Consider the following 26,354-nt stretch of genomic DNA (forward strand, 5'->3'; position numbering starts at 1 on the left):
CGACTGGCCTTTACTTTTCCATGAACGAGTAATGTCCGGCCATGTGTCGAATATCGTGGCAGCCACGGGAGAGCCATATCGCGCCACGTGCCTCAGCTGTACGGAAGATAGATCATGCCGATAGAGAACGGACTACAAGGTCATTTGCTCCGGACCAATCTACGCATGATTGCGATGCTTTTGCTGGTAGAGTGCCGACTCGTCTTTGAGCACGTGTGAGCAGCCATGATGAACTGACCAGACTAGTCAGCGATGCAAGCGCATGTTCATCGTATTGCCAGCTGGCACGTAGCGTATCTGTTGCGATGTGCGATACAAAACCTGCTTCTTTTGTCTTCATACTGGAAGACATGTGCTGGAAGAGCTTGAATCCCGTGGAATGCTGGGGTGGACGTACCGCGACATTTCGCTCTCAGCCTCGCCAAGTGGGCATCTCTTGCCATTATATATCGATTTCCCACACTCGGCATTGTCGGCATACTAAGCCTGGCGATATGATTCATGACATCACCGTTAGTCGGTTTCTTTGCTTCTTTCTGATCTCCTATCTGTATTGCCATCACAAGTCGCCGAACCTTTCCACCAACAGTCTTGCTTATTCCATCGGCACATCTTGGAAGCATGTACTTTGGCCGTGCCTTTGTGAATATCTACCTGTGTTCTGTGAACTTCAAGTAGGGGCGGTAACCAGACAGAATGCATTCACGGTGATTAAAATGATGCGTCGCGATGAAAGCTGATCATCTCTCGGATTGGCTGGTCAAGCACTCCTATTCTTTCCTTAGCTGTCTCATACACATCGGACGTTTCCAGAAAGAAATATGGAAAGCGGCGCTCTGAAGTCGGGCGGTTTCATGTAGTAACTACCGACTTCACTTTCTACCGGTTCCATCTGCACCTGGCATTACCACCAGATCTCATGTACGCTCGAGGATCAAATGCCCATTCCCGTCAACGAAGTACGAAAACGAATGACTGGTAAGACTACATTGTCGTAAGAACTTGCAGACTTGCGTTTTGAGAATAACGTCGACTTCAGCGCGTATGTTCAGTTTACGCTTAAATGAGGTGCGTCTCCGTGAAGACCGGCCGAATTTGGTTACCATGCTGATGGACCCAGCTTCTATCCATCTTAACAAGCCATGCGATAGCTCTGCTACTCTACTTCACACCTCTTCCTTTGGGGCCCCTCGTGGGAAGGGGGCTTACCACCGTTATCTCATTGGCATTATGGGGGTTGTGAGTGACTCGTCGTTTGCAGGTCATCGCAGTACCGTGGTTATTCACTTGAAACTCCACTATTACGTCATATTGTGGCAGCCTGGACCTCAACTCGCTTCTCCTATCTGAGACAAGAAGAACATTAACGCACAGACACAGGTGACCCTTGCTCACGCAGAGCCGCAGCAAACTGTCGCATACAGCAACTCTTCCACTAAACCCCAACGCTCAACCCCCACGGTTCCTCCAAGATGGTACGATTCAACCCTACCACGCCTGTTCCGAGCACATGCGCACACCCCGTACCGATGACTCTTGCTTCCAGGCTCCCCTTACCGCAGCTCTGCCCATCATGCATGATAATTTCACAAGCCCGAGACATCGAGGCTGTACAGGAAAAGTTTGAATTGCGCGGTGGTCTTTTCCAGTCCAAAGAAGGCGGGAAAGGCGACCATGCCAGCCCTGGCCACAAGGCCGTCAGAAGGAACTGGCGCAGGGCAAAGATTGCACTGACAAATACTGTGGAATTATTCGAAGACTTACTCAACGACACAAGTGTGCCAGTCCAGGACCTAAACAAGCTGAGAGAAGCGCTCAATATTTGGAACTGCAAGAAGGTCTTGCTGGGTAGAGTGCCGGGTCTAAGATATGTTGACGGTGCAGAAGAGGGAGAGCCGACTGAGTTGGAGAAGGAGGGCGCGCGTTTGTTGATGAAATGGTTGAGAATGGTGATCGAGAAAGAGATGGAAGAAGAGTGGAGAGACGAGGTAACATCCGTATCCGCAACAGGATTGAACGAACCGCAGCAGGTGCTCACGATGCCGGAGTCAACTGTATTGGATCCGTTAGTGGAAGCTTTGCGCAGTCAGCCACCGGAGTCTCAGTGGGTTTCAGCACCAGAACCGGAACCGAAAGAAAGCTTGGATGCATATCCCACAGCCACAGCAATGACTGCGACCCCGCTGGCATCCCAGCATAACTCCGCGGTCCCCAAATCGATCCTCAAGCGCCTACGCACTCGCAACATTCCAGGCAGCCAATCCGCCTCGCCATCGCCTAAACGGGTGCGCACAGCAGATTCGGTGACTATATCACCCGAGCATCATTACGTCGTCAATCCTTCGCCCTTCCAGCCGCTCTCTCGCACTGTAGTTGTGCTGCCCCACGCCGACCACACACTTGCCGAATCTCATCGCCCGCGACCTAAGTTCCATCGTACAACTGCAGCCTACACACCCGGCGTATGGGCATCAGATGCTTTCAGCGAAAAGGTGAATACTAGCTTCCTTAGCATGTCGCGCGAGGATATGGAGAAGCAGTACGATGATGAGTCAGCAGAACAAGAGCAGGAGCAGATGTTGGCGGATAAGCTGAAGGAGACGAGCAGAGGCTGGGTGGCGCTTTGGTGGGCGAACAAGGTTGCTCCGCACTTGGACCTGGAGAAGCTGAAGATGGAAATGCTAGCACGAAGTGGGGAGACGGAAGTGAGGTAGACCACCGCACTTGGTGTGCGAGAGTGTGCGAAGCTCTAGGCCGTGATTGCCGCTACGAAATCGAGGATTCGACCTTAAGCATAACACTAGGGTGTCAGACTAATTGGGTCGGAGTGAACATTCTGGGAATTGTTTGAGACGCTTGTATACCCCTAGACATGATGAGTACGGGCGCGCGGTATTGACCGGTTTCTGGGGATCCGGTGCGCCTTCCAAGTTCTGCTTTCTTTTCGTTTAGATGACCTGGGGAGCGAAGCCGCCTAGCATTCGTTTCACATGCGAAAGCTCATAAAGCTGTCGAAGGATCGCTGGTGATGGAAGCGACATTTGATTCCAAGCATGAGCGAGGGAGCGCCATAGCGCCGTGTTGGACGCAAAGCTGGGGCGAGGAGATGGGGCAACGCGTCGTCGCGTCAGGCGTTCCTGCCGTAGCGCGAACACCCCAGTCGGGAAGATCTCCGCAGCTACGTCACAATGGCTTTTCTAGAAACCTTAAATGTAAACACTTCCTCTCCATAACACATGCATCTCTATTGTAGCGGAGGCCACGACACGAATCAAAATCAATATGCCTGCTACACAACCCAGCGCGGATACAGGTGAGTTCATGGACGCCTCCAGCTAGCTTATTGTGACGCTCTAACCGATTCACTAGCGCAGGAACGGAACCGAGAGGAGAACAGCGAAGTGGAACTGGGAACAGAATCGGAAGCTGAGAGCTCAGGCGCAGAGGACACCGACGAAGAAGACCCTGAAGCGATGCTCGAAGCAGTGAAAGCAGATCAAGCCAAAGAAGAAGAAGTAGTCAAGGCCGCCGCCGAAAAGCTTGGGGACACAGAGCGCAAAGTAGGTGACATTCGCGGAAAGTGGCATCTCTACTCCGCGCAATGGGTGGAAGACTATGCAAGCAAGGAGGACCAAGACCTCGAAGACAACGACTGGACCGACGGTGTGGGAAGCATCGAGTTTGGAAAGCACCTTATCGTCGAAGATTTTGGTCCCTATGCTGGTAATATGGGCATGCAACTCGAGATCTGGGGTGGGCCTGTAGACGCCCAGGCGACCACGTTCAACAAACCAAAATATACATCCACGCGTCCCGAAAGCGTCCAGCTCTTCGATGAAGGTGAAGAAGACCAGATCTACGTCGAACTCAACTTTCTCGGCGATGGCTACTTGGAGTTGCGCATGGATGGCATCTACTTTGCTGGGATTCTGGTCCAAGATCGGAAAGCTGTGAAGCGCGCAGCCGAGGAATTTGATGACGAGTGGCGGAATTGCAAGTATACCAGGCATACGCACCCGTCGAATATGCTGGCGGGGTTTGGACTGCCCGATGGCTTGGAAGACTCTGATTCTGGGAGCTTTGACGAGAGCGACGATGAGGACGATGACGAAGATGGAGAATGAGAAAACATGCGATCTCCGAATTTGTATACACTTCAATCTTGTCATTTACGACTTTGTAATATATCCTTTTGGTTTTGTAGTGCGAGGATCTCTGATCGTGAATTCGACGTGTGATGACGACGTGGCTTCGGGCCGAACCCAATGCACTACTCTTGGTAGACCGAAAACAATGCAACGCGTCTCGGCGCGACCCTCAACCCGACCTTGAGCATCACAGATTATCTCTCTCCACCAACGAATCTACTTCTTCCGTCTGCGCACAGACCTGCATAGGCGAAGAATCGAACCGTAATCCTCTCCCTGGAGTGTTCAAATCAGAAGAGCTTTGTTCCGTTTCGGTATGGCGACGCAGCATAATCACGACGGTCCGAGAGGGTTTGGCCTGCATACTGGTATGATGCCATGACGCTTATTGAGATAAAAGCTTACATACTCTCAAAGAGATGCCGATTGTAAAGAACGAAGAAGAGTACGAAGATGAAGAAACGGAAACGGACGAGGAAGAGGAATACTACGTAAATCATCAAGAAGTTGCTGCCGAACACAAGACCGAAGCAACCCGTTTCGAAGATCAAGCACAAGCTCTCAAGGAAAGACTACAAAATGGCGAGAAGATACCTCTGGGAGACATCAGCGGCAACTATACGCTTTACTCGTCTCAACATTTGGACATATATGCTCAGAATCCAGACCAGTGGTGGGAAAGGAGAAATAACATCGAAGACTGGGAAGCCGGAAGCCTGAAAATCGGTAGGCAATACTTAGAGCCACTGTTGCCTAAAGGTGATGAAGAAATTGGAGTCAAGCTCGATCTCATGGACGAACCGGAAGACGGGTTTTGGATGGACATCAGGAGCCCTCCGCAGTTCGCGTCACAAGACCCAGCTGCAACGTTTGCCTATGGCACTGTGGAAGAGGCTGCCTTTGATTGTCAACTCATGTTCTTGGGTGAGGGTGTTTTGGAGCTCTGCTTTCCAGGCAACAAATTGAGGTGCAAAGGATTGCCTGACTCTGTGCGTTACGTTGGTGTCTGGGATGGAATGGACGACTCAGATGACGATTTTGATTATGATTCGGAACCTTTTGGATACTGAGCAAGAATGATGATAAGCCGGGAATTTGTTGCTGTGCTATTGGCAACTGCAAGAGCGAACAAGACCTTGCCGAAACGTGTGGTTACCAGCATAGCGAAGTCGCGAATTGAGTGGCTAAACGATGAGCCTTCAATGGAGTAAATTCATTAGCAACGAAGATCTTCTCATCGCGACGTATCCAAATCATTATGCCGCCCCCGTTCTCAACGGCATCCCAGCGCCTATCTCAGCGGCCGTCCGTCTGTGACCTCTCCGTACGTCGGATCGTCGTACTCTCCAAAGCAAGCGAAATCGTAATCCGCAAGCTCAATCTGTTTTTGCTGGACCTTCAGGAATGTCTCCATCTCGCACCACCCGTCGTCTCTATCACCACATTCCTTGTGACTACGACCCAGTGGAATAGTCCTCTGGTTGAGAATGAAATGAACGTAGCTCGTCGGCGGCCCATCAAGGTAGATCTTCTCGTCTGTCCGGTTAGGATTGACGGGCGCAGGTGCCTTTATGACTTCGATATCGAGGCGACCAGCGAACGGTTGGAGGTGCGAGAGGATGAATTCGCGGGGCGTCTTAATGTGGGTTGTGGGAAGTACCTCGCTAAACTGCGTGATGCCGAATGCGACGAGAATACTGATGATGCCGGCGTCGTGGCTAAAGTCCAGGTTGAGGTTCTGGTCGATGGGAAAGGTGGCCGTGTTATTGTCAAGGGTTACGTTGATTTGGGCGGAAGGGGAGGTGATAACGTGGTGCTGCATACGGGCAAGGACTTCCTCCACGTAGCCTATGCAGTATTAGTATAGTGAGGTAGAAGAGACATTGTCAATCCTTACCAATTCCAATAGCACGACCGACTGAAGAGCCAAATCCTGTGCCTGCCTGGAATGAAAGATCAAGGGCGTACTCGTAGCCTTCCCACTCCTCGTAGGTAAACAGGCCGCACCAGTGAGAGAAGCCAAGCGAAATTGTCTCGTATGAACACAAAGCTTGAGCGTTGTACGTATCGGTGATTGTCCAGTCAAGGTCACCGGTGATGTTGCTTCTGAACCTCTGATGAGCATCATGAAGGTATACGCCAATCCATTCCATGAGCCCTTGTCGCGCCGTCGGCCAACTCGAATGGTTGCACTGCTTGTAGCCAGCAAGCGTATTGTTGAAGCCAGGCGCCTCAATTGCCAGCTCAAGCGTCGCATTTTGCGCCCAGCCTAGACCGAAAAAGCCGGCAAGGAAGTACTCCGCCGACTCGGTCATGCGTCGTTGGGTTGTACTCCGGACGATAACCTTGCTTCCATTGTTGGGATATAAGTGGCCATACTGGTAGTAGTGCAGAGTACCAGAAGTGAAAAGCTCTTGCTTGCCATTGGGAACAAGGATCTCAGCACCCAGTAGGAACTGCCAATCGTTGAGGAACGAAAGGGGTCCGTGACCTGTGAACTTGCCAGCCGCGTCCGTGAGCTTCTTCCCTAAAGTCCGCTCTGCAGCTTCACCACTGACTTCTGGGTACCGACTTCCATGGCGATGGACCATGTTGAGCCATGTTACGTTGGTGCCAGGCGGTATCGAGTACTCGTTTACTCCGAAGCCTCGAGGATTAGGAAAGTAAGGGCTGATGTTTGCCATACTTTGGAATATGTTCTTGTTTTCCGCATTGCCAGCAATGGGGATTTGTGTTTCCAGAGGCGTATTTGGAATGTATGACACGCCGGCAAAAGGTGCTAGGTTTGTCTGCGCCATGAACGGTGCAGCGCCCGTCTTGGTAGGACCTTGGAAGTGTCCATCGTCCGTGACAAAGTAGTCTGGAACAGATGACTTTGTTGGTATTGCTGTGCGATTGTTAGTTGCTGCTCCAATCTGATGGCCTAACCAGTAAGATTAGGGAGTACCGACACTTCACATCCTGTTCGCCTTGAAGAGGTACTTGAGCCCCAGATCGACCTGTTCATAATTAGTGACTGTTAATTTAAGCCACAGCAACAGTAGGTGGCTAGTGGATGAGGCGTACGCACCGAGATTGGCCGGGCTAAACGAGTTGAGGAGCTGCAGCGACAGCTCGAGGATGCCGTGCATGGTGGGGTAGCTGCGAGCTCTTACTCAGCAACGTGCAAAGTCCAGGTCTAATGAGGTAGGTGCGATGGACGTTCTGCAAACAAATCACCGCTTCACTACACGTCGCTGTCGCTACACTGGAGTTTTCGCGTCCAGATCGTTAAGAGACAGCTTGAGCTTGGGCCAGGAGTTGGAGTTGGCAGTGACGCAATGCCGAGGGCTGTCCAACACGGTATCCTGGACCATATCGCCCACATGGGCGTTTCGCATTCCGCTCACGCTCGAGAGCTGAGAAATGTGTACTGCGGACGAACCGTTTTTCGTGCACCATGGTCATGTTTTGACTCATCACGCATGGGATACAAATAGATGAATGCATGCGCCGTCGAGTACAACAGCATAGCTGCGAACAGCTGGAACGCATGGCAACTAACTGTTCCTGACTTTCAATCGCATTTACATGGTTGATGTACCTTCAGGGCTTGATATGAGGCGGGAAGGCTAGATGAGGGTGAGGCTAAATGCCTCGACACCGGATTGTCTCCACGAACCCTTATCTGGAGATTGCGGTCAACTACATTCACGCAACTGCAGATCGATCGCCGATTTCTCAGACCAATGTTCTCCGAAGATCGTTGATAAATGGCGATCAATAAGAGAATCTAAAGAGTTTGTCGGGACCTCGCGTCCGCGCTTTAGTTGCCTCATTAAGTTCTGATATGGGCTTGACTCCTCGGCCACGGAGATGGGCAACGATGATCTTCAGAAAACTATGTTTGTGGCCGCAGGGGATCCGGGGAATCCCCAACTGTCTGGTCTGGAACTGCCACATCCGAATCAAGTGGGGAAAGACTGCTAATCGATATGGCAGCGCTTCATACACATATCTGGTATCGGTGTGTTCAATGATCTACCTACACCTCGTGTGATGACTGTCTCTTCGAACGACGGTCACCTCTTACATCCAGTGAAGGGAAATTGGCGGCGTTTCCAAGGTAGATATATATAGACCTCGCACACCGGAGTTGAAAGCAGTTTTCGTCCAGTGCACAGAGGCATCTGGATACTGTTTCTTCCAGAGGCCAGGTCTAATAGGTATATATCGCATGTTATAGGGACGCGTGGTTGTCGGAATCCACCACCGGCGAATTTGTCGGTGCCTCGCGTCCAGCTCTTCATGCCCCGTGATGCATACCAGGCGTCCTTTGCGAGTTACATCACCACATCCCAGCGGCGTCACTCTGCAACACAAATCGCCGCACTGTCTCCGAATGCAGCCCTACCGGACATATAAACCGCAGCTCCACAATTGCTCGCACGCCGGCGCAACAGCGGCATGTTGTGACTTGGTTCGGCAGCGATTGATTACTGGGTTCGGCAACCTTCCATGATCGAAGAGTCGTGATTGATGTCGCCTTGTTCTGAAATATCAAGTGAGGTGTCGGACCGATACAAGTGTATTGGTTGCGTGTACCAGGTGGACCCTGGATAGCAGGAGCATGACTCAGGTACCATCTGCTGGAGAACCACCGAAGAACGAAAAGTGGACACCCTACAGCGAATTGCCGGACCAGCGATGATGCAGAGACAACGGGAAGAGTGCTAGCAGCATGCAAACCGATTGATTGAGTGAAATAAGCGAGCTGTGGTGACCGTTTTGTTGAGTTGGAGATGTCGGAGATGTTGGAGACGTTGGAGTAGAAAGTTTTGCAGAAGGAAGTCAAAGCAAAGCAAAGCAAACGGTATCCCAGTGGAAGGACAGTGTGATGCAGTCACACTCCCAGGCGGGTCGCGCAGAAATGTTAATTGTCATGATGTCTTGCAGGCGCGTCGGCCTGTCGCTCTCACGTTACAGAGCATGTGTGTCGCCTTGAAACCCCGTGCGGATCGTCGCCGACTGAAAACAGCAGTGGCACGCTGGCAAGGTATGTAGACGCGTGGTGAAGCATGCTGCGCAAGGCCGGACCGAATAAAGCAAAGATAGTAGTTGCAAGGCCGGCATCAGCCGGTCCTACTCGAATACCCGCGGGAAAATGACACTCGTTCCTCAGTCTTGCCCCAAGCAGCCGTGCTCCCGAAGGATCGTCGCGAGGCAGAACAGCGGTGACCTTTGGATGCTTCAGAAAGCTCACCCAGCGCAAGTCGCAACCTAGCGAGATGCGGATCGTACCGGCGAGGTGGAGCTATGCGCGCTGAAACAACTTATTGATAATGGGGAAGCGGTAGGCCACTCAGACGAGTATGTTTTCTCACGTTGGAACGTTCAACGTCATGATCCTGGAGATCGCCGTTGTCCAATGCAGGAGAAGTACGGATTGGACAAAGTGCGACAGAGTCGCGGCGGAGGCGGGAAATGTTCCATGCACTTATGACAGAATCACGGCTGTCATATTGCACGAAAAGAAGCTCTTGGCCCGGCGCGCAAAGGTCGAATAGAAGCACCGTGAGCGGTTGCTCAGCGGCCAGGGTGACGTGCTGATCAAACGAGAATTTCGTCATTGGTCATGGCATAGTGCGGAGTCAACGCACACGAGATCTAGGGGTCGCTGGCGCTCGCGAGGGAGTGTGAGGGGCTGGAGACGAGGCTCGAAAAGGGCTTTTGTGTGTGCCGGGCGCTGGCTGTGTGCGTGCTGGTGGTGCCAACGGGCGAGGATTGGTGGCAACGGCAATCTACAAAATACCATGCAAGCCAAAATGGCAGGCCAACGCCGCCGCCGCAGGGTCCCCTTAGCCGATCTTATATATTCCTGGTGCGCAAGCTCGACGAAACGGATGGCTCACAAAGAGGGATCAGCAACCACGCCCAACACGAGCGGCTGGTGATGTGCGCATGGACAGCATGACCCGCAGTCAGTCGGTCTGTAACGCGTCGCTGTGCGCTGTGGGTACAATACCTAGGTAGTTTGGGCGGAGACAGCGTGGTGGTGATGCACTGCTGGCTGGGTGCACGCAGCGATGAGGCTGCCCGCTCGCATCGTGACTTTCAACGTTGGACGCAGGCACCGTCGTCGCCGCCCGCAGCACACGCGCAGAGACGTCAGCGACGACGCCATTGGCGGTTGACGGAACCCACGGCAGTGTTCAGTGATGTCAGCCGCCCGCAACGCGCAGCCGTGCTCAGTGTGCGGTGGGACGTGGCGGAATGGGGCAAGTGATCAGCTCTCCCATGTCTCACAGCGGCCGGCGACGTCATGCACCGCTTTCGGCCTTCATCATGACCTCTGCAGTCGCAGCGCCGCAGCGACGTCTTCAACCCCCTCGCCCGCGCGCACGCCCTGAATCACGCCGACGACACGGTCCACGCTGCGCTCATCCACTGCCCGCACCACATTCGCCAACACGCCCCAGTTGCCCTCTCGCAGGCCTGGCAATAGCTGTTCGGCCATCGCAGCGCTAATTGACCGCTTCTAATCATCCGCGCCTCTGGTGGGTGCTTTTGCCCTTGCCGATCAGCAACGCAAACCTTGCCTGCGTGTCGACAACAAAACACAGTCACAGTCGTCTCGTGAGTAGACGCCGCTGGTAGCCATACGAGAGCGCTATTGCCTGCTGCCGCCGCCGCCACCCCGAGCTGTCTGCTAGGAGCGCTCGCTGCGTGCACATTCGACGCCCGCGCGCAGGGATCCTCGTCTCGGGAGACCCTGAAGCATTATCTGGCTTAGCGCGGACAGGGGCCCACCCACTCTAACATCCTTCCACATCAACCGTGTGGCTTTATCTTGGCCTGAATCCACCCACGGCATACTCTTGCCGACGCTCGCCCACCTGGCTCCATCCCTAACCTACACTCTGAGAGCCGCACTATACTGTCTCGTGCCATGAACCCGCACATTTCCATCACCTCCTACCCGTCTACTTCAACGCCAGACGACCGCCGCCCCTCCTACCCCGACGACATGTCGACTTCCTCCTCCAACTCTTCCATCAGCGACCAGGAGATGAAGAACGACCCCACACTACAGGCCCGGCCCCGGCTAGGGAGCAGAAAGTCGAGCGGCACCATCATAATACCCCGCGACAGCCCCAATGTCGAGATGAAGGAGGAAGAGGAGGAGTACGACGACGGCGATGCGCGCACCATGAGCCCTCGCCGGAGTAGCGAAGAGATTGAGAAGATGGGCCAGGATGCTCGCCAAGCTCTGATAGAGTAAGTAACTCAACCCTGCATCTCCACGTACGTGGCATGCAACGCTGCGACCCCCTCGGTGTCGCTGTCGCCCACTGTGCTACCTCTCTCGTTTGTGTGCGCGTTTTTGACTTTCGTCCCAGCCCTTACCAGACTAACCGTTTCGCTAGACAAGCAAAAGCCCTCCAAGCCAGCCTCATGCAGATTGTCGACCGCGTCGAAGTCGTCAAGAACGAACACGAGAAGCTCGAGGGCGGCAACAAGTTTCTCCAATCGTATGTACCTCCCGCATCTCCATTGTGACGACTGGCTAACGGCTCGCAGATATATTGGCGAGCTGATGCAGACCAGCAAGCTCACCTCCACGGGCGCTGGCAAAGCGTCCAAAGTCAAGGGCAAGGGCAGGGTTATCAAATAACAATCAGTCCTCGTACTCCTACCCACAGGCGCTGTGAGCCTCCACTACGTCGGCATTCCTCCCAGGCCCCGACTCATCATGGACGCCACTCGGCTCTCGAACCCCTACTACCACGCAATCATGATGGTCTACTGTCTCACATACTGATCATCACCACCTCCTTCCAATACACGAAACACGCACGTTGATACCGCGTTTATGAGCATCTGCATAGCGGCACAGGATTGGGGAACCGGCGTTCGTCATTACACTTCGATTCAGCATACAGCTTCTGTCTTACCACCCTTCCGACAACCATTTGAACTCGGCACCGCTGGCTCAGTGTTGTCGCACTCGATTTTGCGATTATACCACGGCACATTGCGCCCTTGACCATTGGGTTTTACATTACAATAACTTTACACTTTCACCCGACCACTTTACTGGGCCATGGCGACTACGGTGTTATAGGAGTTCCTGTTTGTTTCCATTCTATACCATGGCAGGATTCTGTACGGTACCCAAGCCCCCTTTGTTTTTGCTACCAATGGAAGAGTTGAATCAACCTCTTCCAGCCTATAGCTGAAGTATCGGTGCTTTGTCTGATACTCGGCGCTATGTAAGGCTTCATCTTATTTGAGAGAAAATTAGAAGTAACATGGTTTGCACGAGCGAATAAGCACAATGGTTATTCATGCACAGAACCACCGCACAACCGTTTTGTTCCTGCCGCCCAACATTGCCATCACGATTCTTCAATGTAGATGACAACTCCATGACTGCATGTGTGCCAGTGCATGTATGCCCAATCTAGCATCGAAACAGGCAGGACCCTGCATGCCCATGCCAGATACGGTGAGTTGCGTAGCAGATGACCCGTCCAAGGCTCCACGAAGGAACATGACAAGGCTGCCGCAACGCAAGAAAAACTGTTCGAGCAGACCCGCACCGCTGCCCCTCTCTTTGTCGGACCATGCTCCAACCCAAAGCACGCAAGACAAGGAAAACTGACAGCCGCCACACTAAGCTTGACTGAACTAAGAAAACCACGCAGACAACACCCACCTCCCTGGTAACGCACGCCCGTCTCCGCTCTCCGTTGTTCCTATTTCACGCTTTCTTGTTTCTCTCCGCTTGCATCCAAGCGAAAGCGATCGGAATGCCCACGATGGACTAAAGCACCAAAGAACTCTATTCCATCACGCGCAAATCTAACGACTCATGGTGTTTTTTCTTCTCTTGCGCCGCCCGCTTGCTTGCCTACGTTCCGCTTTAGCGCGTGGGCGCCCACGCGATGCAATCATCAATCATACACAAGCCTCTAGTGTGCGATTCGCCGTTGCAACGTCGTGTCACAGATCTCATGTGTCTGACTTGTGCGCTAAGCCCACGCTGCGGTAATGCAGGTGCACTCCACTCTGCTCTGCCGTGGGAAGGCTCACATGTGCAGGAGGTCATCGCACTTGCCGAGTTGTTACCGGAAGGAAAGAAGCAAGGCAAGTGCAAGGTGGAGGAAGGTTATGGGAATAAATCTTGAAACTCTCTACCATGCTCGACTCGGGTGTTGGTCCGCAGCGTCTTGCATGCCATGATTGGTGCGGAACCCGTCGAGGGAAATGGGAGATTAAGGTGCGGATATTATGATTCGTGGGGGCGAAATTGGCCGCCTTGCGCTTGGGGAGGGGGTTCCGCGACATCAACTTAGCAAGCGAGATGGGTGGGAGTGCTAGTTGCTATCGATAATATTGGGATTGACAAGCTCATGAGCTCAAGCCAAAGGCAGGCCATCGCGCTCGGTGGGCACGTTGTATTGTTGTTGTTGTTCATCTTCGGTATCGGTGCGGTGAGGGGAACACGCCGACGATCTTTATCAGCCTTGCATCACGACTTCCCCATCTTGCCCTGGTGCTCCGACGACACGCAAATACCACGATAACAACCGCTCACATGCGCCGGCATTCATGTCAATCTCGGTACTGTGCTTGCGGAGCTGAACACGTATGCTTCCATGGAGCTCTCGAAACTTTCCACTTTGGTCTCGTCGACTTCCTCTTCTGTAGATCTGAGGAAGGCGCTACTGACCCGCAGTTGACACGGTCTTCTGCAGTCGCCAACGGGTTGTTGCAGATGAAGTGTGGTGACTAGGTGTACGTGTCCGCACATGAGCTTGTCTGGTCATCGTCTGATCCACGATGCTGTGTGTGCATGGAGCGAGTCATTTCCCTCCGATCCGGGCATTGGAGACTTGTACCTACGTTTGACTGATGTAAAAAGGTGGTAATGGAGTATGCCACATCGTCGATGCCTTGGATGCTACACCCACACCGAAGCCGGAAAGTTTACGCATAGATTGCGGCAAGATATCGTTTGACCATGTATCGGACTGAAAGATCTTCTTGACCCTTCCGTCCACCAGAGACTTCTTGACTGCTGAGTATCAAGGTAGTATGGATTCATATCTGTATTCCAGTATACCAAGCATCCACACCGGCTATTGAAACCAGACGTGTTGGATAGTCATAACCATTCGCTGGATCAGTGAGATAGAGTACCGTCAGAACCGGTGTTTATTCATAATCTAGAGTCGACTCGCTCTACTTAGCTTTCATGACGTCCACCCATCCTTCTGGCATGACCTTCCCACCCTTATATCCATCAAGCAGCCACTGCTCTCCATCAAACCCAAACTCAATCAGCGCATCTTCACTTCCCCACTCTCCGTTCCCACTCAGCCCGATCGGGACCTTGCCAGTACCCTTTACGCCGTCTACATATGCAATAGGGAATTGTATGCAGGGGATTCCTGTGAAGTTCGCCAGCCAAACATACTCCATGTTCCTGATTTGCATATTGCCGTTCGTCACCCCATGTGAAAGTTCAGCTTCATCAATAGGCCAGCCCGCATTTGGCGTCGTAGGCGTGACGATGATGAGACCAGGATACTTGCGGAAAAGGTCGGCAAGATGTTCCATGAGAACGTTGCGCAGACGCTGCGCAAGCAGAAAGTCAGTTGCTGGGGTCTGTTTCGCCACACTCATGAGAATCCTGTTGGCAGGTGTGAGGTCGTATATGGACGTCCTGTGTCCTGCTGCGCCTTCGGCCATGATAGTCATTGCGTGGGCCAGTTGACCCTCTGTCAGCAGCGGGATGCTGATATCGACAATTTGGTATCCCAGTTCTGATTCAAAGTATCGCAGGGCTGATTGACAGGCCTCCTGTACTGGAGGGTCTGCGCGGTCGATCCAGGCTTTGTATACACCTAGTACTTTGTTCCGAGGCCCGGTGTGCTTCTTGGGTGGGTTGAATAGCGATGAGGGATATGTTGTTGGGTCGGGCTGAGCGAGCACGCGGTATGCGATCTCGAGATCTGACATGTTGCTTGCGAGGGGCCCGCGAACGGTGACGGACTTCCCAGCGTCTGGCATGGGTGCGACGGAGACACGGGAGTGCGATGGCTTCAGACCATATAGACCACAATAGTTGCTGGGAATTCGGACTGAGCCACCTCCATCTGATCCAATAGCAAAGGATATAAGGCCATGTCCTACTGCAGACGCAGCGCCTCCGGATGAGCCTCCCGGATAATATGAACTGTTGTAGGGGTTCCGGGGTGTGCCCCAGTTAGGGTTATTGTTTGTGGTATCTGGATCAGTCAGTATCTTCCATGAAACCACAGAACCGACGCTTCCACTCACCCATTCCCATCTCATGCATAGTCAGCGTGCCGACCAAGACCGCGCCTTCCTTCTCAAGCATCTTCGCACACCAGCTCGTTTCCTTGTTTCCTCCATGGCTGTAGTCGTAAGTGGTGCCGACATAATGCTTGTATCCCGTGACCTTAAGGTCGTCCTTGACTCCGAACGGCACGCCATCCAGTATACCCAATGGCTGCCCCTGCTTGTACCGTTGCGTGGAGGCTTCAGCAGCTTGTCTAACCATGTCTACTTTGCTGTCCATGAAGGCTGTCGAATAGGGCGAGCGCTGTGCAACATCTCTGCGTATGAGGGGCAGGAGGTGTTCTACTACGTCGGTCGGTGTGAGTGTGCCGCTCGAGTAGGCATCGTGGAAGTCTTTGATCGAGTAGAATCGGTTGGAGGGCGTGTGCGGGTACGATGCGCGAAAGTTGGATTTGTCGGTGTAGTTGAGGGGAGCATCGTCGGATTCAGGCAGCGGGATTACGGTGGGATCATAGCGCGGGTCGATGCCGTCGAGTTGCCTGCATTCTCGCAAGGAGCTGAAGCCGGCATTGCTCCACAGGATGCCAGGGACTAGCGGTACAGTCGCGACTCTGGAGCTGTTAGCTTGGTGACGAAAGAATGTTGAATTGACTAACAGATTGGAAAGATAGTGCAGCAAGGCGCCCTTGACTACGGGGTTCTTTCCGGGCGGCGGGGCCTTGTATGGCGCGTCGTGAGGTTTGGGGCGCGGATAATTGAAGAAGCGCGGGGATGTCTGGCTGCTTCCCGACATCTTGGCTGTGGCTGCACGGAACCAATGGCAAGTGAAGCTGAAGGGATATGCAATTGGGCCTTTGGTAAGACTGGTAAACGCTTGTATGCTCCTCCACTGCCTTTATGCGAGATCTTGATAAGCCTCAAGTGCCCGGGATACCTGAAGCACTGCGCTAGCTTTCACATGCTACTAGTTGGGGTGTTTTGTCATCGTGCAAGCTCCCGAGGTCCAAGACGTCCGAAGGTCCCAACGTAAGCAACAACAGAAGAAGCTTTCCGAATAAGGTCCGATACTGATCAAGGAGCACATGAATTCAATCGTGTTTACTGTCTATTGCTGCTGAGCCATGTGCGAAAGTTACGTCAGCACTGTAGCTCTCCTTCCCCCTCAAAACTAGTTACCACACCGCAACACCCAGAGGACAAAGATAAAATAGTCGTATGCGTGGCATCCACCAGCATAGAGCCCTTGAAACTTCAACTTTGAAAGTATAATTGTAGTGACGACCTCTCCCGGGCGTGCGCCTGCCGTCCTACAGGATAGCCGTAGCCTGCATTCCGTGTCCGTTCGAAGCCATTCGTACGCGTCTACTGCTTGCCAGAGACCTGGTCGCCCATGCGGTTGTACTCCTTCTGCATGTTCTCAACCTGCTTCTTCAGGTTCGCCATGTCGCGGTCCTTGGCAGCAAGCTCCTCCTTGAGAGCTCCAACCTCGCCAGCACCACCAACGTTCTTCAGCGAAGAGCCCTTCTTGGTGCTGGGGTCGCCCTTGAGGGTCTTGACCTCCTCCTCGAGACGGAGAACATCGAGGATCATGACGTAGGTACGGTTGAGGATGAGCGACAGGAAGAGGGTGAAACCGCAAAGGTACATGTTGCGCTGCGAGTAGAACTTGCGGGCCTGGACCTCCATGCGCTCGATGCCTCCAGCAGCAACGCTTCTTGTGTCGTTAGTACAGCACTTTGTAGGTGGGATGCTTTAACTTACGATCCACGGCCCTGGTCGTCTGAGCCAGAGAGCTCAATCTGCACGCGGTATACGCGGTTGACACTGTCAATGAACAGGATCAGGATGAAGATGAATGTAATCTACGCATGTCAGACGGGTCCTCCTCGTGAATACATTGACTCCCATACCTTCATGCCATATTGCAGCTTTGCTATTATAGGGCTCTCCGAAATGAAGGTGAAGAGCTTGCGGCGCCATGTGAAGGGCAGAGGGACGATGAGGGCGCAGAAGATGAGCATCTCCGTCACCAGGAGGAGGAAGACCTAGAAGATGAAGAGTTAGCACAAAGGCCACATACGCGGTTGTAACGTAAGGCGCGTAGGCGAGCACGCGAGCAGTGACGAGACGACACCATTGGCATCTCTCTCGATCGCTGCTTTCCTGCAAGGAGAGGGGCTGCTTACCAGACTGTAGTAGAGCGTCATGATGGCTACGTGGTATTATTGTCTGGTGTGTGTGTGTTTGTGTGGGAGCGGGGTTGAGCTGGATCAACAATGGATCTGGGAGGAGCTGGCTTGCGTGTGCGTGCAAAGGACCAGCAGGAAGATGAGAATCGTGCGGAGGGCCGGAAAGGATTGCAGGAGGGTTGATGTGAAAGTGGGAACGGGAAACGCGATGTGATGTAGGGGAGCCGCAAGTGCCTGGCTGTGACGTATGATCGCAGCTTTCCCAACTTGCTCACTAGCGCATGGGCCGCCGGTCTAGCCTCTTCTAGCCGCATTTGCCCTCACAATTTGAGCGAGTGCTTTTCTCTTTTGAGCAGCAACGCCAACCACGCACGCCTATTCTCAGCCTGGCCACCTTTCATGCATAAGATGACGACAGGTGAAGGAACCAAGCTCGAGCCCGACCATTCGGCCCCAGACGGTGCTGTCTCCAATGGCATCAATGGCGGCAGCGGTACAGTCGATGTGCAGTCCGAACCACCTGCGAGCCCCAAGAAGAGGAACAGGACTAGCAGTCAAGACATTGAGGATGCGGATACTTCTGTGAAGCGAGTCAAGGGTGTCGCACCCATCAAGGCAGAGTACATGCGCCACCCGCTTGAAGTAATTCGCATGCTAAGAACATCAGATTCCTGATACGACTGGATAACAACAAGGCCGCCACCAAGGACAGAGTCATTGACGACGATGCAGCTGAGGGCGCCGATGCTGAGCACAAATCTGAAGGCCTACCAAAGACTGATGCTCGCGATGGCCCCAGAAAGGGCAAGAACAACAAGAAAGACAAAAAGCAAAAGGGCCAAAACACCAGCCGCACTTTCGGCAGCTCGCGCGACAAGATACCGCTCTGTGGTACTCGCGCAGCCTACAATGAATTCTCACCCAAGGAGTGTCCGTTTGGCGAGAAGTGCAAGTTCGAACACGATATCCGCAAGTACCTGAAGGAAGGCCGACGAGAAGATCTTACTACCTTCGATGGCCAATGTCCAGTCTATGCCGTCAAGGGGTTCTGTCACTTTGGCTGGAAGTGTCGATTCGTCGGTAGCCATTCCGAAGAGCGCACCCTAGAAGACGGCCGGAAAGAATTAGTCCTGAAAGAAGATGCCGACCGGAAATCCAAGTTCTCCAGCTTCGACGATGAAGCAGAGGCTGAAGTGGTCAACATCGTGCCAAAGGATATCAAGATTGGTTTATCGAGACGGAAGATTGGAACCCCGCGCTCTGACCAGTACCTGCAATGGATCGAGACCAATGCTCGCAACGAAAGAGAAATGTTCGATGCAGCTCAGATGGACATGGACGTTCTCAAGGAGGAGAAGGAGGCGCGCAGAGCGGAGTTTGTCGAGGCGCCCTTCAGGCCATCAGAGAAGCGCAGGCTCTACTACGGACCCGAGACACCAATGCTCGCACCCCTCACCACTCAAGGCAACATGCCGTACCGCCGGCTCTGCGTGGATTTTGGCTGCCAAGTGACTTGGAGTGAGATGGCCATGGGTATGCCATTGATCCAAGGTGACAAGGGCGAATGGCCACTTCTCAAAGCCCACGAATCTGAGGTAACCCCTCCAAAGTTCTTGGGCAAGAACACTGTTGTCCAGGGCTACGACAACTCGACTGATCTCAAGTTCGGCGCACAAATCGCGGCGAACAAGCCATGGCTGGCCACCAAGACGGTTGAAGTACTGACTGAATACTGCCCGAAGCTGCGCGCTATCGATCTCAACTGCGGATGCCCCATCAACCTCGTCTGTGAGAAGGGAAGTGGTTCCGCACTACTCGATAGCGAGGCAAAACTGGAGAGTATCCTCCGTGGAATGACCTATGTATCAAAGGAGGTCCCCATCACCGTCAAGATCCGCATGGGTACGAAGGACAACCACCCGACCGCGCAAAAGCTCATCAAGCGTCTCGTACTTGGTGGCCACGAAGCCGTAGAGTCCGGAAAGGGTCTCTCGGGTATCGCAGCCATTACCCTCCACGGCAGGAGTAAGCAGCAGCGATACTCTCGAAGCGCAGACTGGTCCTACATCGCCGAATGCTCCGCCCTCATCAACCGACTCCGTAAAGAACAGGCGGCCAAAACGGACACCGCCGCCGAAGCTGATCCCCGTGACCTCGCAAACGGCGGCCATGTCTACTTTGTCGGCAACGGCGACTGCTACTCGCACGAGGACTACTACAACCATCTGGAAAACGCCAAGGTTGACACCGTCATGGTCGGTCGTGGCGCACTCATCAAGCCCTGGCTCTTCGAAGAGATTGAAAAGGGCCAGTACCTTGACAAGTCTGCATCGGAGCGCCTTTCCTATATCGAGAAGTTTACCAAGTACGGTCTGCAGACTTGGGGTTCTGATGAGATGGGCATTGGCACGACTCGTCGTTTCCTCCTTGAATGGCTGAGCTTTGCGCATCGCTATGTGCCGGTTGGTCTCTTGGAACACTTGCCCCCGAACATCCAGGATCGTCCCCCGAGGTTCAAGGGTAGGAATGACCTGGAGACGTTGATGGCTAGCGAGCACTACACGGACTGGATCAAGCTCAGGTATGTTCTACTTACGACGTGGGAAGGTATTTTGGCTAACGTGTTTGCAGTGAGATGTTCTTGGGTCCTGCTCACCCTAACTTCAAATTTGAGCCTAAACACAAGTCCAATGCTTATGAGATTGAGGCGGAGGGTTAGAGCATGGGTGAAATGAAGGAATCATATTATTATGGGGAGCTTCTGCGTACATGCATTGGTTGAGGAGCAGAAAAGCGTGGCGACAGCGATGCATTTGCATGAAGATATTTCAAGTCTTCAGGTCTCGGTAGGTGCCTCCATAGGGCTTCGCATGGAAAAGTCATATTTGAATACCAGAAACATTCATCCCGTGCGTTTGCTCATGGCATTTGCTTCCGTAATATATCTACACCAAAAATCCCACAAGTGTCTCCAACATTTCCCTCTCAGCTGGCTCAACAGCCATCACGCCATCAAGCTGCGCCTGCAACGTCCTTTTAACGTCTCCCAATCCTTCATCCCTCTCTGCCAGTGCCTTCTCAATAGCCACCTTGGCACCCCCGTCCTCAGCAACCAACCAGGCCAACACAGCATCGATCCTCTCCAGACAATACAGCCCCTCACTCAACCGGTCTGGAATATTTTCCAGCTCAAAAGCCTCGAGTTCGTCTTTCCCGCTTATCCGCAACGCCTTCTTCTTCTCTGCTAACTTGCTATCGAAAGCAGATAACCGGGTAACGTAGCCTCTGCGCAATTCAACCAGTTTGTGTATCTTGTCGTAGTCCTTCTCGAGGAACTTCGCTAGGAGGCGGAAACGAGTATCGGAGTTTCCGGGTAGTGAGCGGAGGAGGGAAGCGAAGATGCCGAGTATATGTTCGGTTTGCTGAGGGTCGTGAGATTTTTTCGTTTTGGAAAAGGTGCTAAAGAGAGGTTTCAGGCCGCGGCTGTCGACGAGTTTGGTGCAGACGGCTGTGGCGCTGTTTGTGGCTTCGGCAACTTCTGCTGCGGCTTCTTTGCCTTTTGCGCTTGTGTTGCCGTTGGTTTGTGGTGGAGTTGTTTCTTCTGCGTAGCCGCAGGCGTGGTCTAGTACTTTCAGGGCGCGGCTCTTGCTGGTCTTGCCGTCGCGGACGAAGAGGAGACAGAGCTCTACACCTTCTGCTTCTAGGAATTTAGCTTTTCCGAGAGGCTCTTCTGCCACTGACGAGAGGCAGTTGAACAGGTTCTCCATGTATTCCTCCTCGTTGCTGTCCTTTTCTGGGTCGTCTCTTCGGTACGGCGCGAGGTTTGTGAGGAAGATTTCGACACCGTTTGCGTCGGCTACGTGGTTTCGGTTCGGTCGCGAGGACTGTGTGAGGATGGAGAGGATCTCGGAGGCGTATTGTTTGTTCTGTGTTGTGGGTTTCTCGGGCTTCTGTATCCTGTCCAGCAGCCACTTTAGCAGAGCCGTCTCCCTCCCTATTATGTCTGTGTATGTGGGTTGTGATAGGAGGTTCTCGATGACGCTGAGGGAGTTGTAGACGCCCGATGCGTCGGCTTCGTCGGTCTCATCGAAGCGGGAGAAGTTGGATACGAGCAGGCTCAGCAGGTCGGCCTCCATGAAGGCGGTGACGAGCGCATCCCATTGTTCTTGCTCCCCTCCAACGTCTTCGTCTGTGAGCTCCGAGACCATCTCGATCGCTGCGATTGCGATGTCTGTGTTCTCATGCGCCAGTAGTTCCACCAACTTGGACGCGGCTGTGCTTTTCGCAAACTCTTCGTATAGCTCCGGGTGCTCCGACAGTATGCTGAGTGCCTTTATGCCTTCGTCCAGATCGCCTTCCGACTCCATGAACTTGGTGGGGTCGTCCTCGTACTTTGCGCGCAGCGATGCGTTCTTGTTGACCTTCTTCTCAAAGTTGAGCGCCAGCTTGCGCACCCACGGCACGTCGTATTTCTCTTCGCCTATAGCTCCATCGCCGTCTTGCGCATCGATGTACTCCATGGCGTCCCGCGCATTCTCGTCCAGGCCATCGCCAAAGAAGCGTCCTTCGTCGTCGTCGCCGGGCCCGTCCTCGAAGTCGGGCGGTAACGAGGGGCCAGCCTCTTCGTCGTCATCTTCGTCAGCTACCGAGGCTTGCGCTGGGGCTTTGACATCGCCATCTGCGTCCAGCTTTGCAGATTTGTATGATTGGGTCGGGTCGGCTTCGTTTGGGTTCTCGAACTTGCGCTTTGCCGAACCGTTTGCGCTTTTGAAGAGGTCGTCGATGCTCGTCATGTTGCGTGATGCGACGTAAGCAGACGCAGAAGAAAGGCGAGTACAGCGAAGCGGAATTGGTCGACTTGTCGCGTCTTTACGAGTCGCTGAACATTGGGAATCCGGCTGGTCCCAGCTCGGCACTAGCGCGTTTTCTCCGCCGCAACGCTCACCTTGTGTCGGATCCACTTCTCGTCTGCACGAACGCGTTGCCTCTGCTCACCCAGAAAGTGTGGCAGACACCCACGAACCGATTTCACTTCTTATATCTGACCAAACATATCTTTCCTTTCGCACGGTCTCCTGCTTTACTCAAGCGTTGCTATGGCACGTCATGAAGTGTCACTGATAGGGATGAAGTGGAATGCTGCTTCCTCCTCCCCGGTACCAACATCTGGGCTGCTAGATACTCTTGAAGGTTATAACGCATGTACTGTTGCAGGGTGCAAAGCCCATTTGCGCATATCACGATCTGCATTCCAGTTGCCATCCATAAGGAGGCCCGTTAACTCTTTACGAGGATAGCATAGTTCAAGCGCGTAATCAAACAGTTCCCTATAAAAGTCACTGTATAACTAAGCGTATTGGTGATGTCAGCCACGATGATGTTCAGATTGGTGAGTCTATCTACTGAGTTGAGCGGTTCATGCAGGTACTACAGCATAGTCATCATGGTGCTCCGGACACGGCCCAGCAGCCCCAAGCCACGTTAAGTCCCCGCGGAAAAGACGTCATGTCTAGTAACGCCTTCCATACCCCTCCTCACCATAACCACCGGAGCCATACTCCTGCCTTCGCTGGCCATATTCGTCTTCATCGTCACGGCGGCGGCCATAGCCTTGAGTCTCTTCACCGAAACCACCGGGAACACCAGAAGCGCCGTAAGATTGATCCGGACGCTCACCACCGTATTCCAGGCCCTCCGAACGACCGTATCCGCTGGATCTGTAAGGGTTAGTACCATAGCCCCAGTGAGAAGATTCGCCAACGTACTCTTGACGACCGTAGCTCGACTCTTCCTGGCGACGGCCATATCCAGACTCCTCTTGGCGACCGTATCCGCCAGTGCTATAAGAGTCAGCACCATACTGCGGTTGCTGACGGCCGTAGCCTCCAGCGTCTCCGACGTACTCCTGGCGTCCATACCTGGATGGCTCTTCACGACCGTAGCCTGACTGCTCGCCGTAGCGCTGCTCTTGGCCGTAGCCTTGCGAGTATCCTCCGGACTGGCGTTGGGGCGAGCGGCTGCCGCTCTTCTTGCGACGGTGTTCATGCTCACGGGAGCGAGAGCGACGCCTATGTTCACCAGATCCTGATCGACGCTTGTCAGCATCGTCCGAATCGTCATCGCCACTGCCGTGTTTCTTGTGCTTATTGCGCTTCTTCTCCTCCTTCTCACGCTTCTTGCGCTCCTTCTTCATCCGCTTCTCGTATGAATCTTCGCCGCCCGAATCGTTCGAATCGTCGTCATCGGAGTGTTTCTTGGACTTACCACGTCGTCTGCACAATTGTTAGCCTATCATCGTCATGAATTGAGGATTTCGCTTACTCTCTCTCCTCGGAGTAGTATTCTCCAGACCGATCGATCCCTTCGCGTGTCTCTTCAGAGCGCCATTGATCGCCATGCTGGACGCGACGCTCCTCGCGACGCTCATATCCACCGGTGTTGCTGTAGCTCGAAGTCTCGACACGCTGTTCGTAGCTGTAGGATCCGCCACGGTCGTCCCGTTCCTGACGAGAGTATTCCTCGCGACGCCCACCACTCGGGTATTGTGTCTGCTCGTACTCGGCGCGGCCATAGCGATCGTTGTCGCCATACGAAGATGCCTGGTGATGACCAGTTTCCGAGTAGGACTGAGTGTAAGAGCCGTCTTGACCGTAGCTCTCCTCCTTGTGGCTCTTCTTTTCCTTTCCACCAAAAGCGTCACCAAGCAGAGAGCCACCGATGCCGCCAACAAGACCACCGACAAGGCCGCCTAGGGCGCCACCACCAACGGCTTCGCCTGCGAGCTTGCCAACATGGTCAGAGGCCTGCTGGATCTGTGGGTTGACACCACCTTGTCCGCCGGAAGAGCCAAAGTTGTTGGCCATACCCAGAGGTTTGCCACAACCATGGCCCTTGTCGTGCACGTTCTCCTTGTGGTTGCGGAGATTCTGTACGCCGTCCCGACTGAGCTGATCACGGAACTCCTCCTGTGCGCGCCTGTCCTTGGAGCTCCACCACTTTCCAACTGTGTCAAACATGATTTGGTGGCATTCCTGGACCCCGCGATCACCCCGTCCTCCATGGTTTCTCTCTGCCGCAGCAACCGCAGGGTGGTGGAACACGCCCTTGATGATGCGGTCAATGGTTTCCTCAGGGTCGGCCTCACCGTCCCAGCACTGGACGACTTGCGGAACAGCCCAGCTCAGCACGGCAGATGCTACGCGACCAGCAGGCTCGTTGAGCACGTTGGAGAAATGGTCCTTGGAAAGCATGCTGTGGGTCGGGTCGGTACAGTCATCGTCATTGAAGACGATGTGTTGCTTCTCACGAGAGCTTGCAATGACTTCGCTGGATCCCGTCTCAAGCTCAGACTTGACTTGGCTAAGAATGGGCAGAACGTAGGGAGCAAGAAGACTGAAGACGAAGATAGTGACCTGGCTCTGGACCTCCTCGATCAGATCTGGCAGAATTGGGATCTTCTCAATGAATTCGGTGATGGACTGCATGATTTCATCGTGGAACTCCATGATGGGGTAGATCTGCTTGACTAGCTCTCCAATCTGCTCAGTAAATGCCTCAGGCTCCTTAGGGGTGATCTGGATGTTGCCCATCGCAGCAGCGTTGGAGTTGTCGGCAAGCTCCTCGGCCTTACCAGCTTCGTCTTTGCCACCAAAGATGCCGTCTGGGAGCTTAGCAAGGAGCTCTTGGATCTTGCTCTTGTTCTCGTTCCTGTCGGCATTGGCAATTGCGCCTTCAAGTTCCTGCAGCTCGGACTGTGTAGCCTTGTCGGTAATCTCACCGCAGACCGAGTGCAAAAAGTCGACGCCACCGAATGTGCCTGTGATGATGGGGTATACCTGCTTTCCAGCGGCGCGGACATCGAACAGGGCGTTCCTTCCGACGTGGGGGAAAATGCCCCGGTTGTCTTCGTCGAGTTCAATCAAGGCAAGCTCGACATAGTTGGAGTGGGCAGAGTAGTCTTCTAGACAGTGGGTCGCAGTACCAAGCAGCCTCAAGGCTTCGTAGAAGTCGGGACCCTTTCCTCGTGAGCGACGTCCCAGGTCGATGCAACGCCGAAGCAGGTCACGGACCATGCCAGCCGATGTTGTAATACCCAAGTCTTCGGAAGCGATGTAGTTCTTCAGGCCGGTTCGCTCGTCGACGCTGAGCTCGCGTCTCTCGTCAACGGGGCCTCGCAGGCGGCGGTCGTAGTCGCGGGCATCGAGGTTGTCGGCGTAGTCCTGAATAGTCAGTATCAGGCATTGGGCAATAAAGCGGTGTACTGACCTTGGGATTGTCAATGTGCTCTTCAGGTCTGTAGCAACCAAGGCGATCGCGGGTGACCTCGAACTCCTTGGTTCCGTAGCCGAAGCTCATGAAGCCGAGCACCCAGAGGAGAATGCGGATAGCCTCTGCAGAGACCATCTTGACAGTGCCGACATCGACGGCCTGGGAGTAGTCGCGTAGCCAGTTGCCAAAGTAGACACGCTTGACATCCATCTTGCTGAACTTCTTGCCCGTCTGGCCGCTGATAAGCAGGGTGAGTAGGGTATCCTCGATATCTCCATGGCGCCAGTTCTGTCCCTCAATGGCGCTCAGGCTTGCAATGTTGCCCGCACCGAAAGCTGCCGTGGGGCGCGCCCACAACACCATTACGATTAGGCATGGCAGCCAGATGTCGCTGATTTGCGGCATCGTGCTCGTGATTTCGTATACTCTTGTTGATATG

General features: G+C 53.7%; 10 protein-coding genes across 10 annotated transcripts; 5 read left to right on the forward strand and 5 right to left on the reverse strand.

Annotated features, from left to right (window-relative positions):
* Positions 1-1,577: 1,577 nt before the first annotated feature.
* On the forward strand, positions 1,578-2,714 carry J4E78_004685 (uncharacterized protein; the record flags this gene model as incomplete). Its single annotated transcript, XM_049365313.1, has 1 exon — positions 1,578-2,714. One exon carries the CDS (start codon positions 1,578-1,580, stop codon positions 2,712-2,714), a length of 1,137 nt encoding a protein of 378 aa, XP_049223114.1.
* Positions 2,715-3,282: 568 nt separating this feature from the next.
* On the forward strand, positions 3,283-4,124 carry J4E78_004686 (uncharacterized protein; the record flags this gene model as incomplete). The annotated part of the gene is made up of 2 exons (XM_049365314.1): positions 3,283-3,313; positions 3,370-4,124. The coding sequence occupies 2 exons, from the start codon at positions 3,283-3,285 to the stop codon at positions 4,122-4,124; spliced, it is 786 nt and encodes a 261-aa protein (XP_049223115.1).
* A 443-nt stretch (positions 4,125-4,567) lies between these two features.
* Positions 4,568-5,218, forward strand: J4E78_004687 (uncharacterized protein; the record flags this gene model as incomplete). Its single annotated transcript, XM_049365315.1, has 1 exon — positions 4,568-5,218. The coding sequence occupies one exon, from the start codon at positions 4,568-4,570 to the stop codon at positions 5,216-5,218; it is 651 nt and encodes a 216-aa protein (XP_049223116.1).
* A 221-nt stretch (positions 5,219-5,439) lies between these two features.
* J4E78_004688 (uncharacterized protein) lies at positions 5,440-7,279 on the reverse strand (the record flags this gene model as incomplete). The annotated part of the gene is made up of 3 exons (XM_049365316.1): positions 5,440-5,996; positions 6,046-7,035; positions 7,219-7,279. The coding sequence occupies 3 exons, from the start codon at positions 7,277-7,279 to the stop codon at positions 5,440-5,442; spliced, it is 1,608 nt and encodes a 535-aa protein (XP_049223117.1).
* Positions 7,280-11,076: 3,797 nt separating this feature from the next.
* On the forward strand, positions 11,077-11,802 carry J4E78_004689 (uncharacterized protein; the record flags this gene model as incomplete). Its single annotated transcript, XM_049365317.1, has 3 exons — positions 11,077-11,405; positions 11,555-11,659; positions 11,709-11,802. The coding sequence occupies 3 exons, from the start codon at positions 11,077-11,079 to the stop codon at positions 11,800-11,802; spliced, it is 528 nt and encodes a 175-aa protein (XP_049223118.1).
* Positions 11,803-14,375: 2,573 nt separating this feature from the next.
* On the reverse strand, positions 14,376-16,251 carry J4E78_004690 (uncharacterized protein; the record flags this gene model as incomplete). The annotated part of the gene is made up of 3 exons (XM_049365318.1): positions 14,376-15,424; positions 15,477-16,069; positions 16,115-16,251. The coding sequence occupies 3 exons, from the start codon at positions 16,249-16,251 to the stop codon at positions 14,376-14,378; spliced, it is 1,779 nt and encodes a 592-aa protein (XP_049223119.1).
* A 569-nt stretch (positions 16,252-16,820) lies between these two features.
* Positions 16,821-17,665, reverse strand: J4E78_004691 (uncharacterized protein; the record flags this gene model as incomplete). The annotated part of the gene is made up of 4 exons (XM_049365319.1): positions 16,821-17,172; positions 17,220-17,320; positions 17,369-17,503; positions 17,645-17,665. The coding sequence occupies 4 exons, from the start codon at positions 17,663-17,665 to the stop codon at positions 16,821-16,823; spliced, it is 609 nt and encodes a 202-aa protein (XP_049223120.1).
* A 381-nt stretch (positions 17,666-18,046) lies between these two features.
* On the forward strand, positions 18,047-20,366 carry DUS3 (tRNA-dihydrouridine synthase 3; the record flags this gene model as incomplete). Its single annotated transcript, XM_049365320.1, has 3 exons — positions 18,047-18,267; positions 18,315-20,228; positions 20,279-20,366. 3 exons carry the CDS (start codon positions 18,047-18,049, stop codon positions 20,364-20,366), a joined length of 2,223 nt encoding a protein of 740 aa, XP_049223121.1.
* Positions 20,367-20,592: 226 nt separating this feature from the next.
* J4E78_004693 (uncharacterized protein) lies at positions 20,593-22,440 on the reverse strand (the record flags this gene model as incomplete). Its single annotated transcript, XM_049365321.1, has 1 exon — positions 20,593-22,440. The coding sequence occupies one exon, from the start codon at positions 22,438-22,440 to the stop codon at positions 20,593-20,595; it is 1,848 nt and encodes a 615-aa protein (XP_049223122.1).
* A 716-nt stretch (positions 22,441-23,156) lies between these two features.
* Positions 23,157-26,320, reverse strand: J4E78_004694 (uncharacterized protein; the record flags this gene model as incomplete). Its single annotated transcript, XM_049365322.1, has 4 exons — positions 23,157-23,364; positions 23,413-23,919; positions 23,969-25,866; positions 25,913-26,320. The coding sequence occupies 4 exons, from the start codon at positions 26,318-26,320 to the stop codon at positions 23,157-23,159; spliced, it is 3,021 nt and encodes a 1,006-aa protein (XP_049223123.1).
* Between the last annotated feature and the right edge of the window lie 34 nt (positions 26,321-26,354).

This window comes from Alternaria triticimaculans (genome assembly GCF_023758025.1).
Source record: "Alternaria triticimaculans strain BMP 0046 chromosome Unknown scaffold_5, whole genome shotgun sequence".
NCBI lineage: Eukaryota > Fungi > Ascomycota > Dothideomycetes > Pleosporales > Pleosporaceae > Alternaria > Alternaria triticimaculans.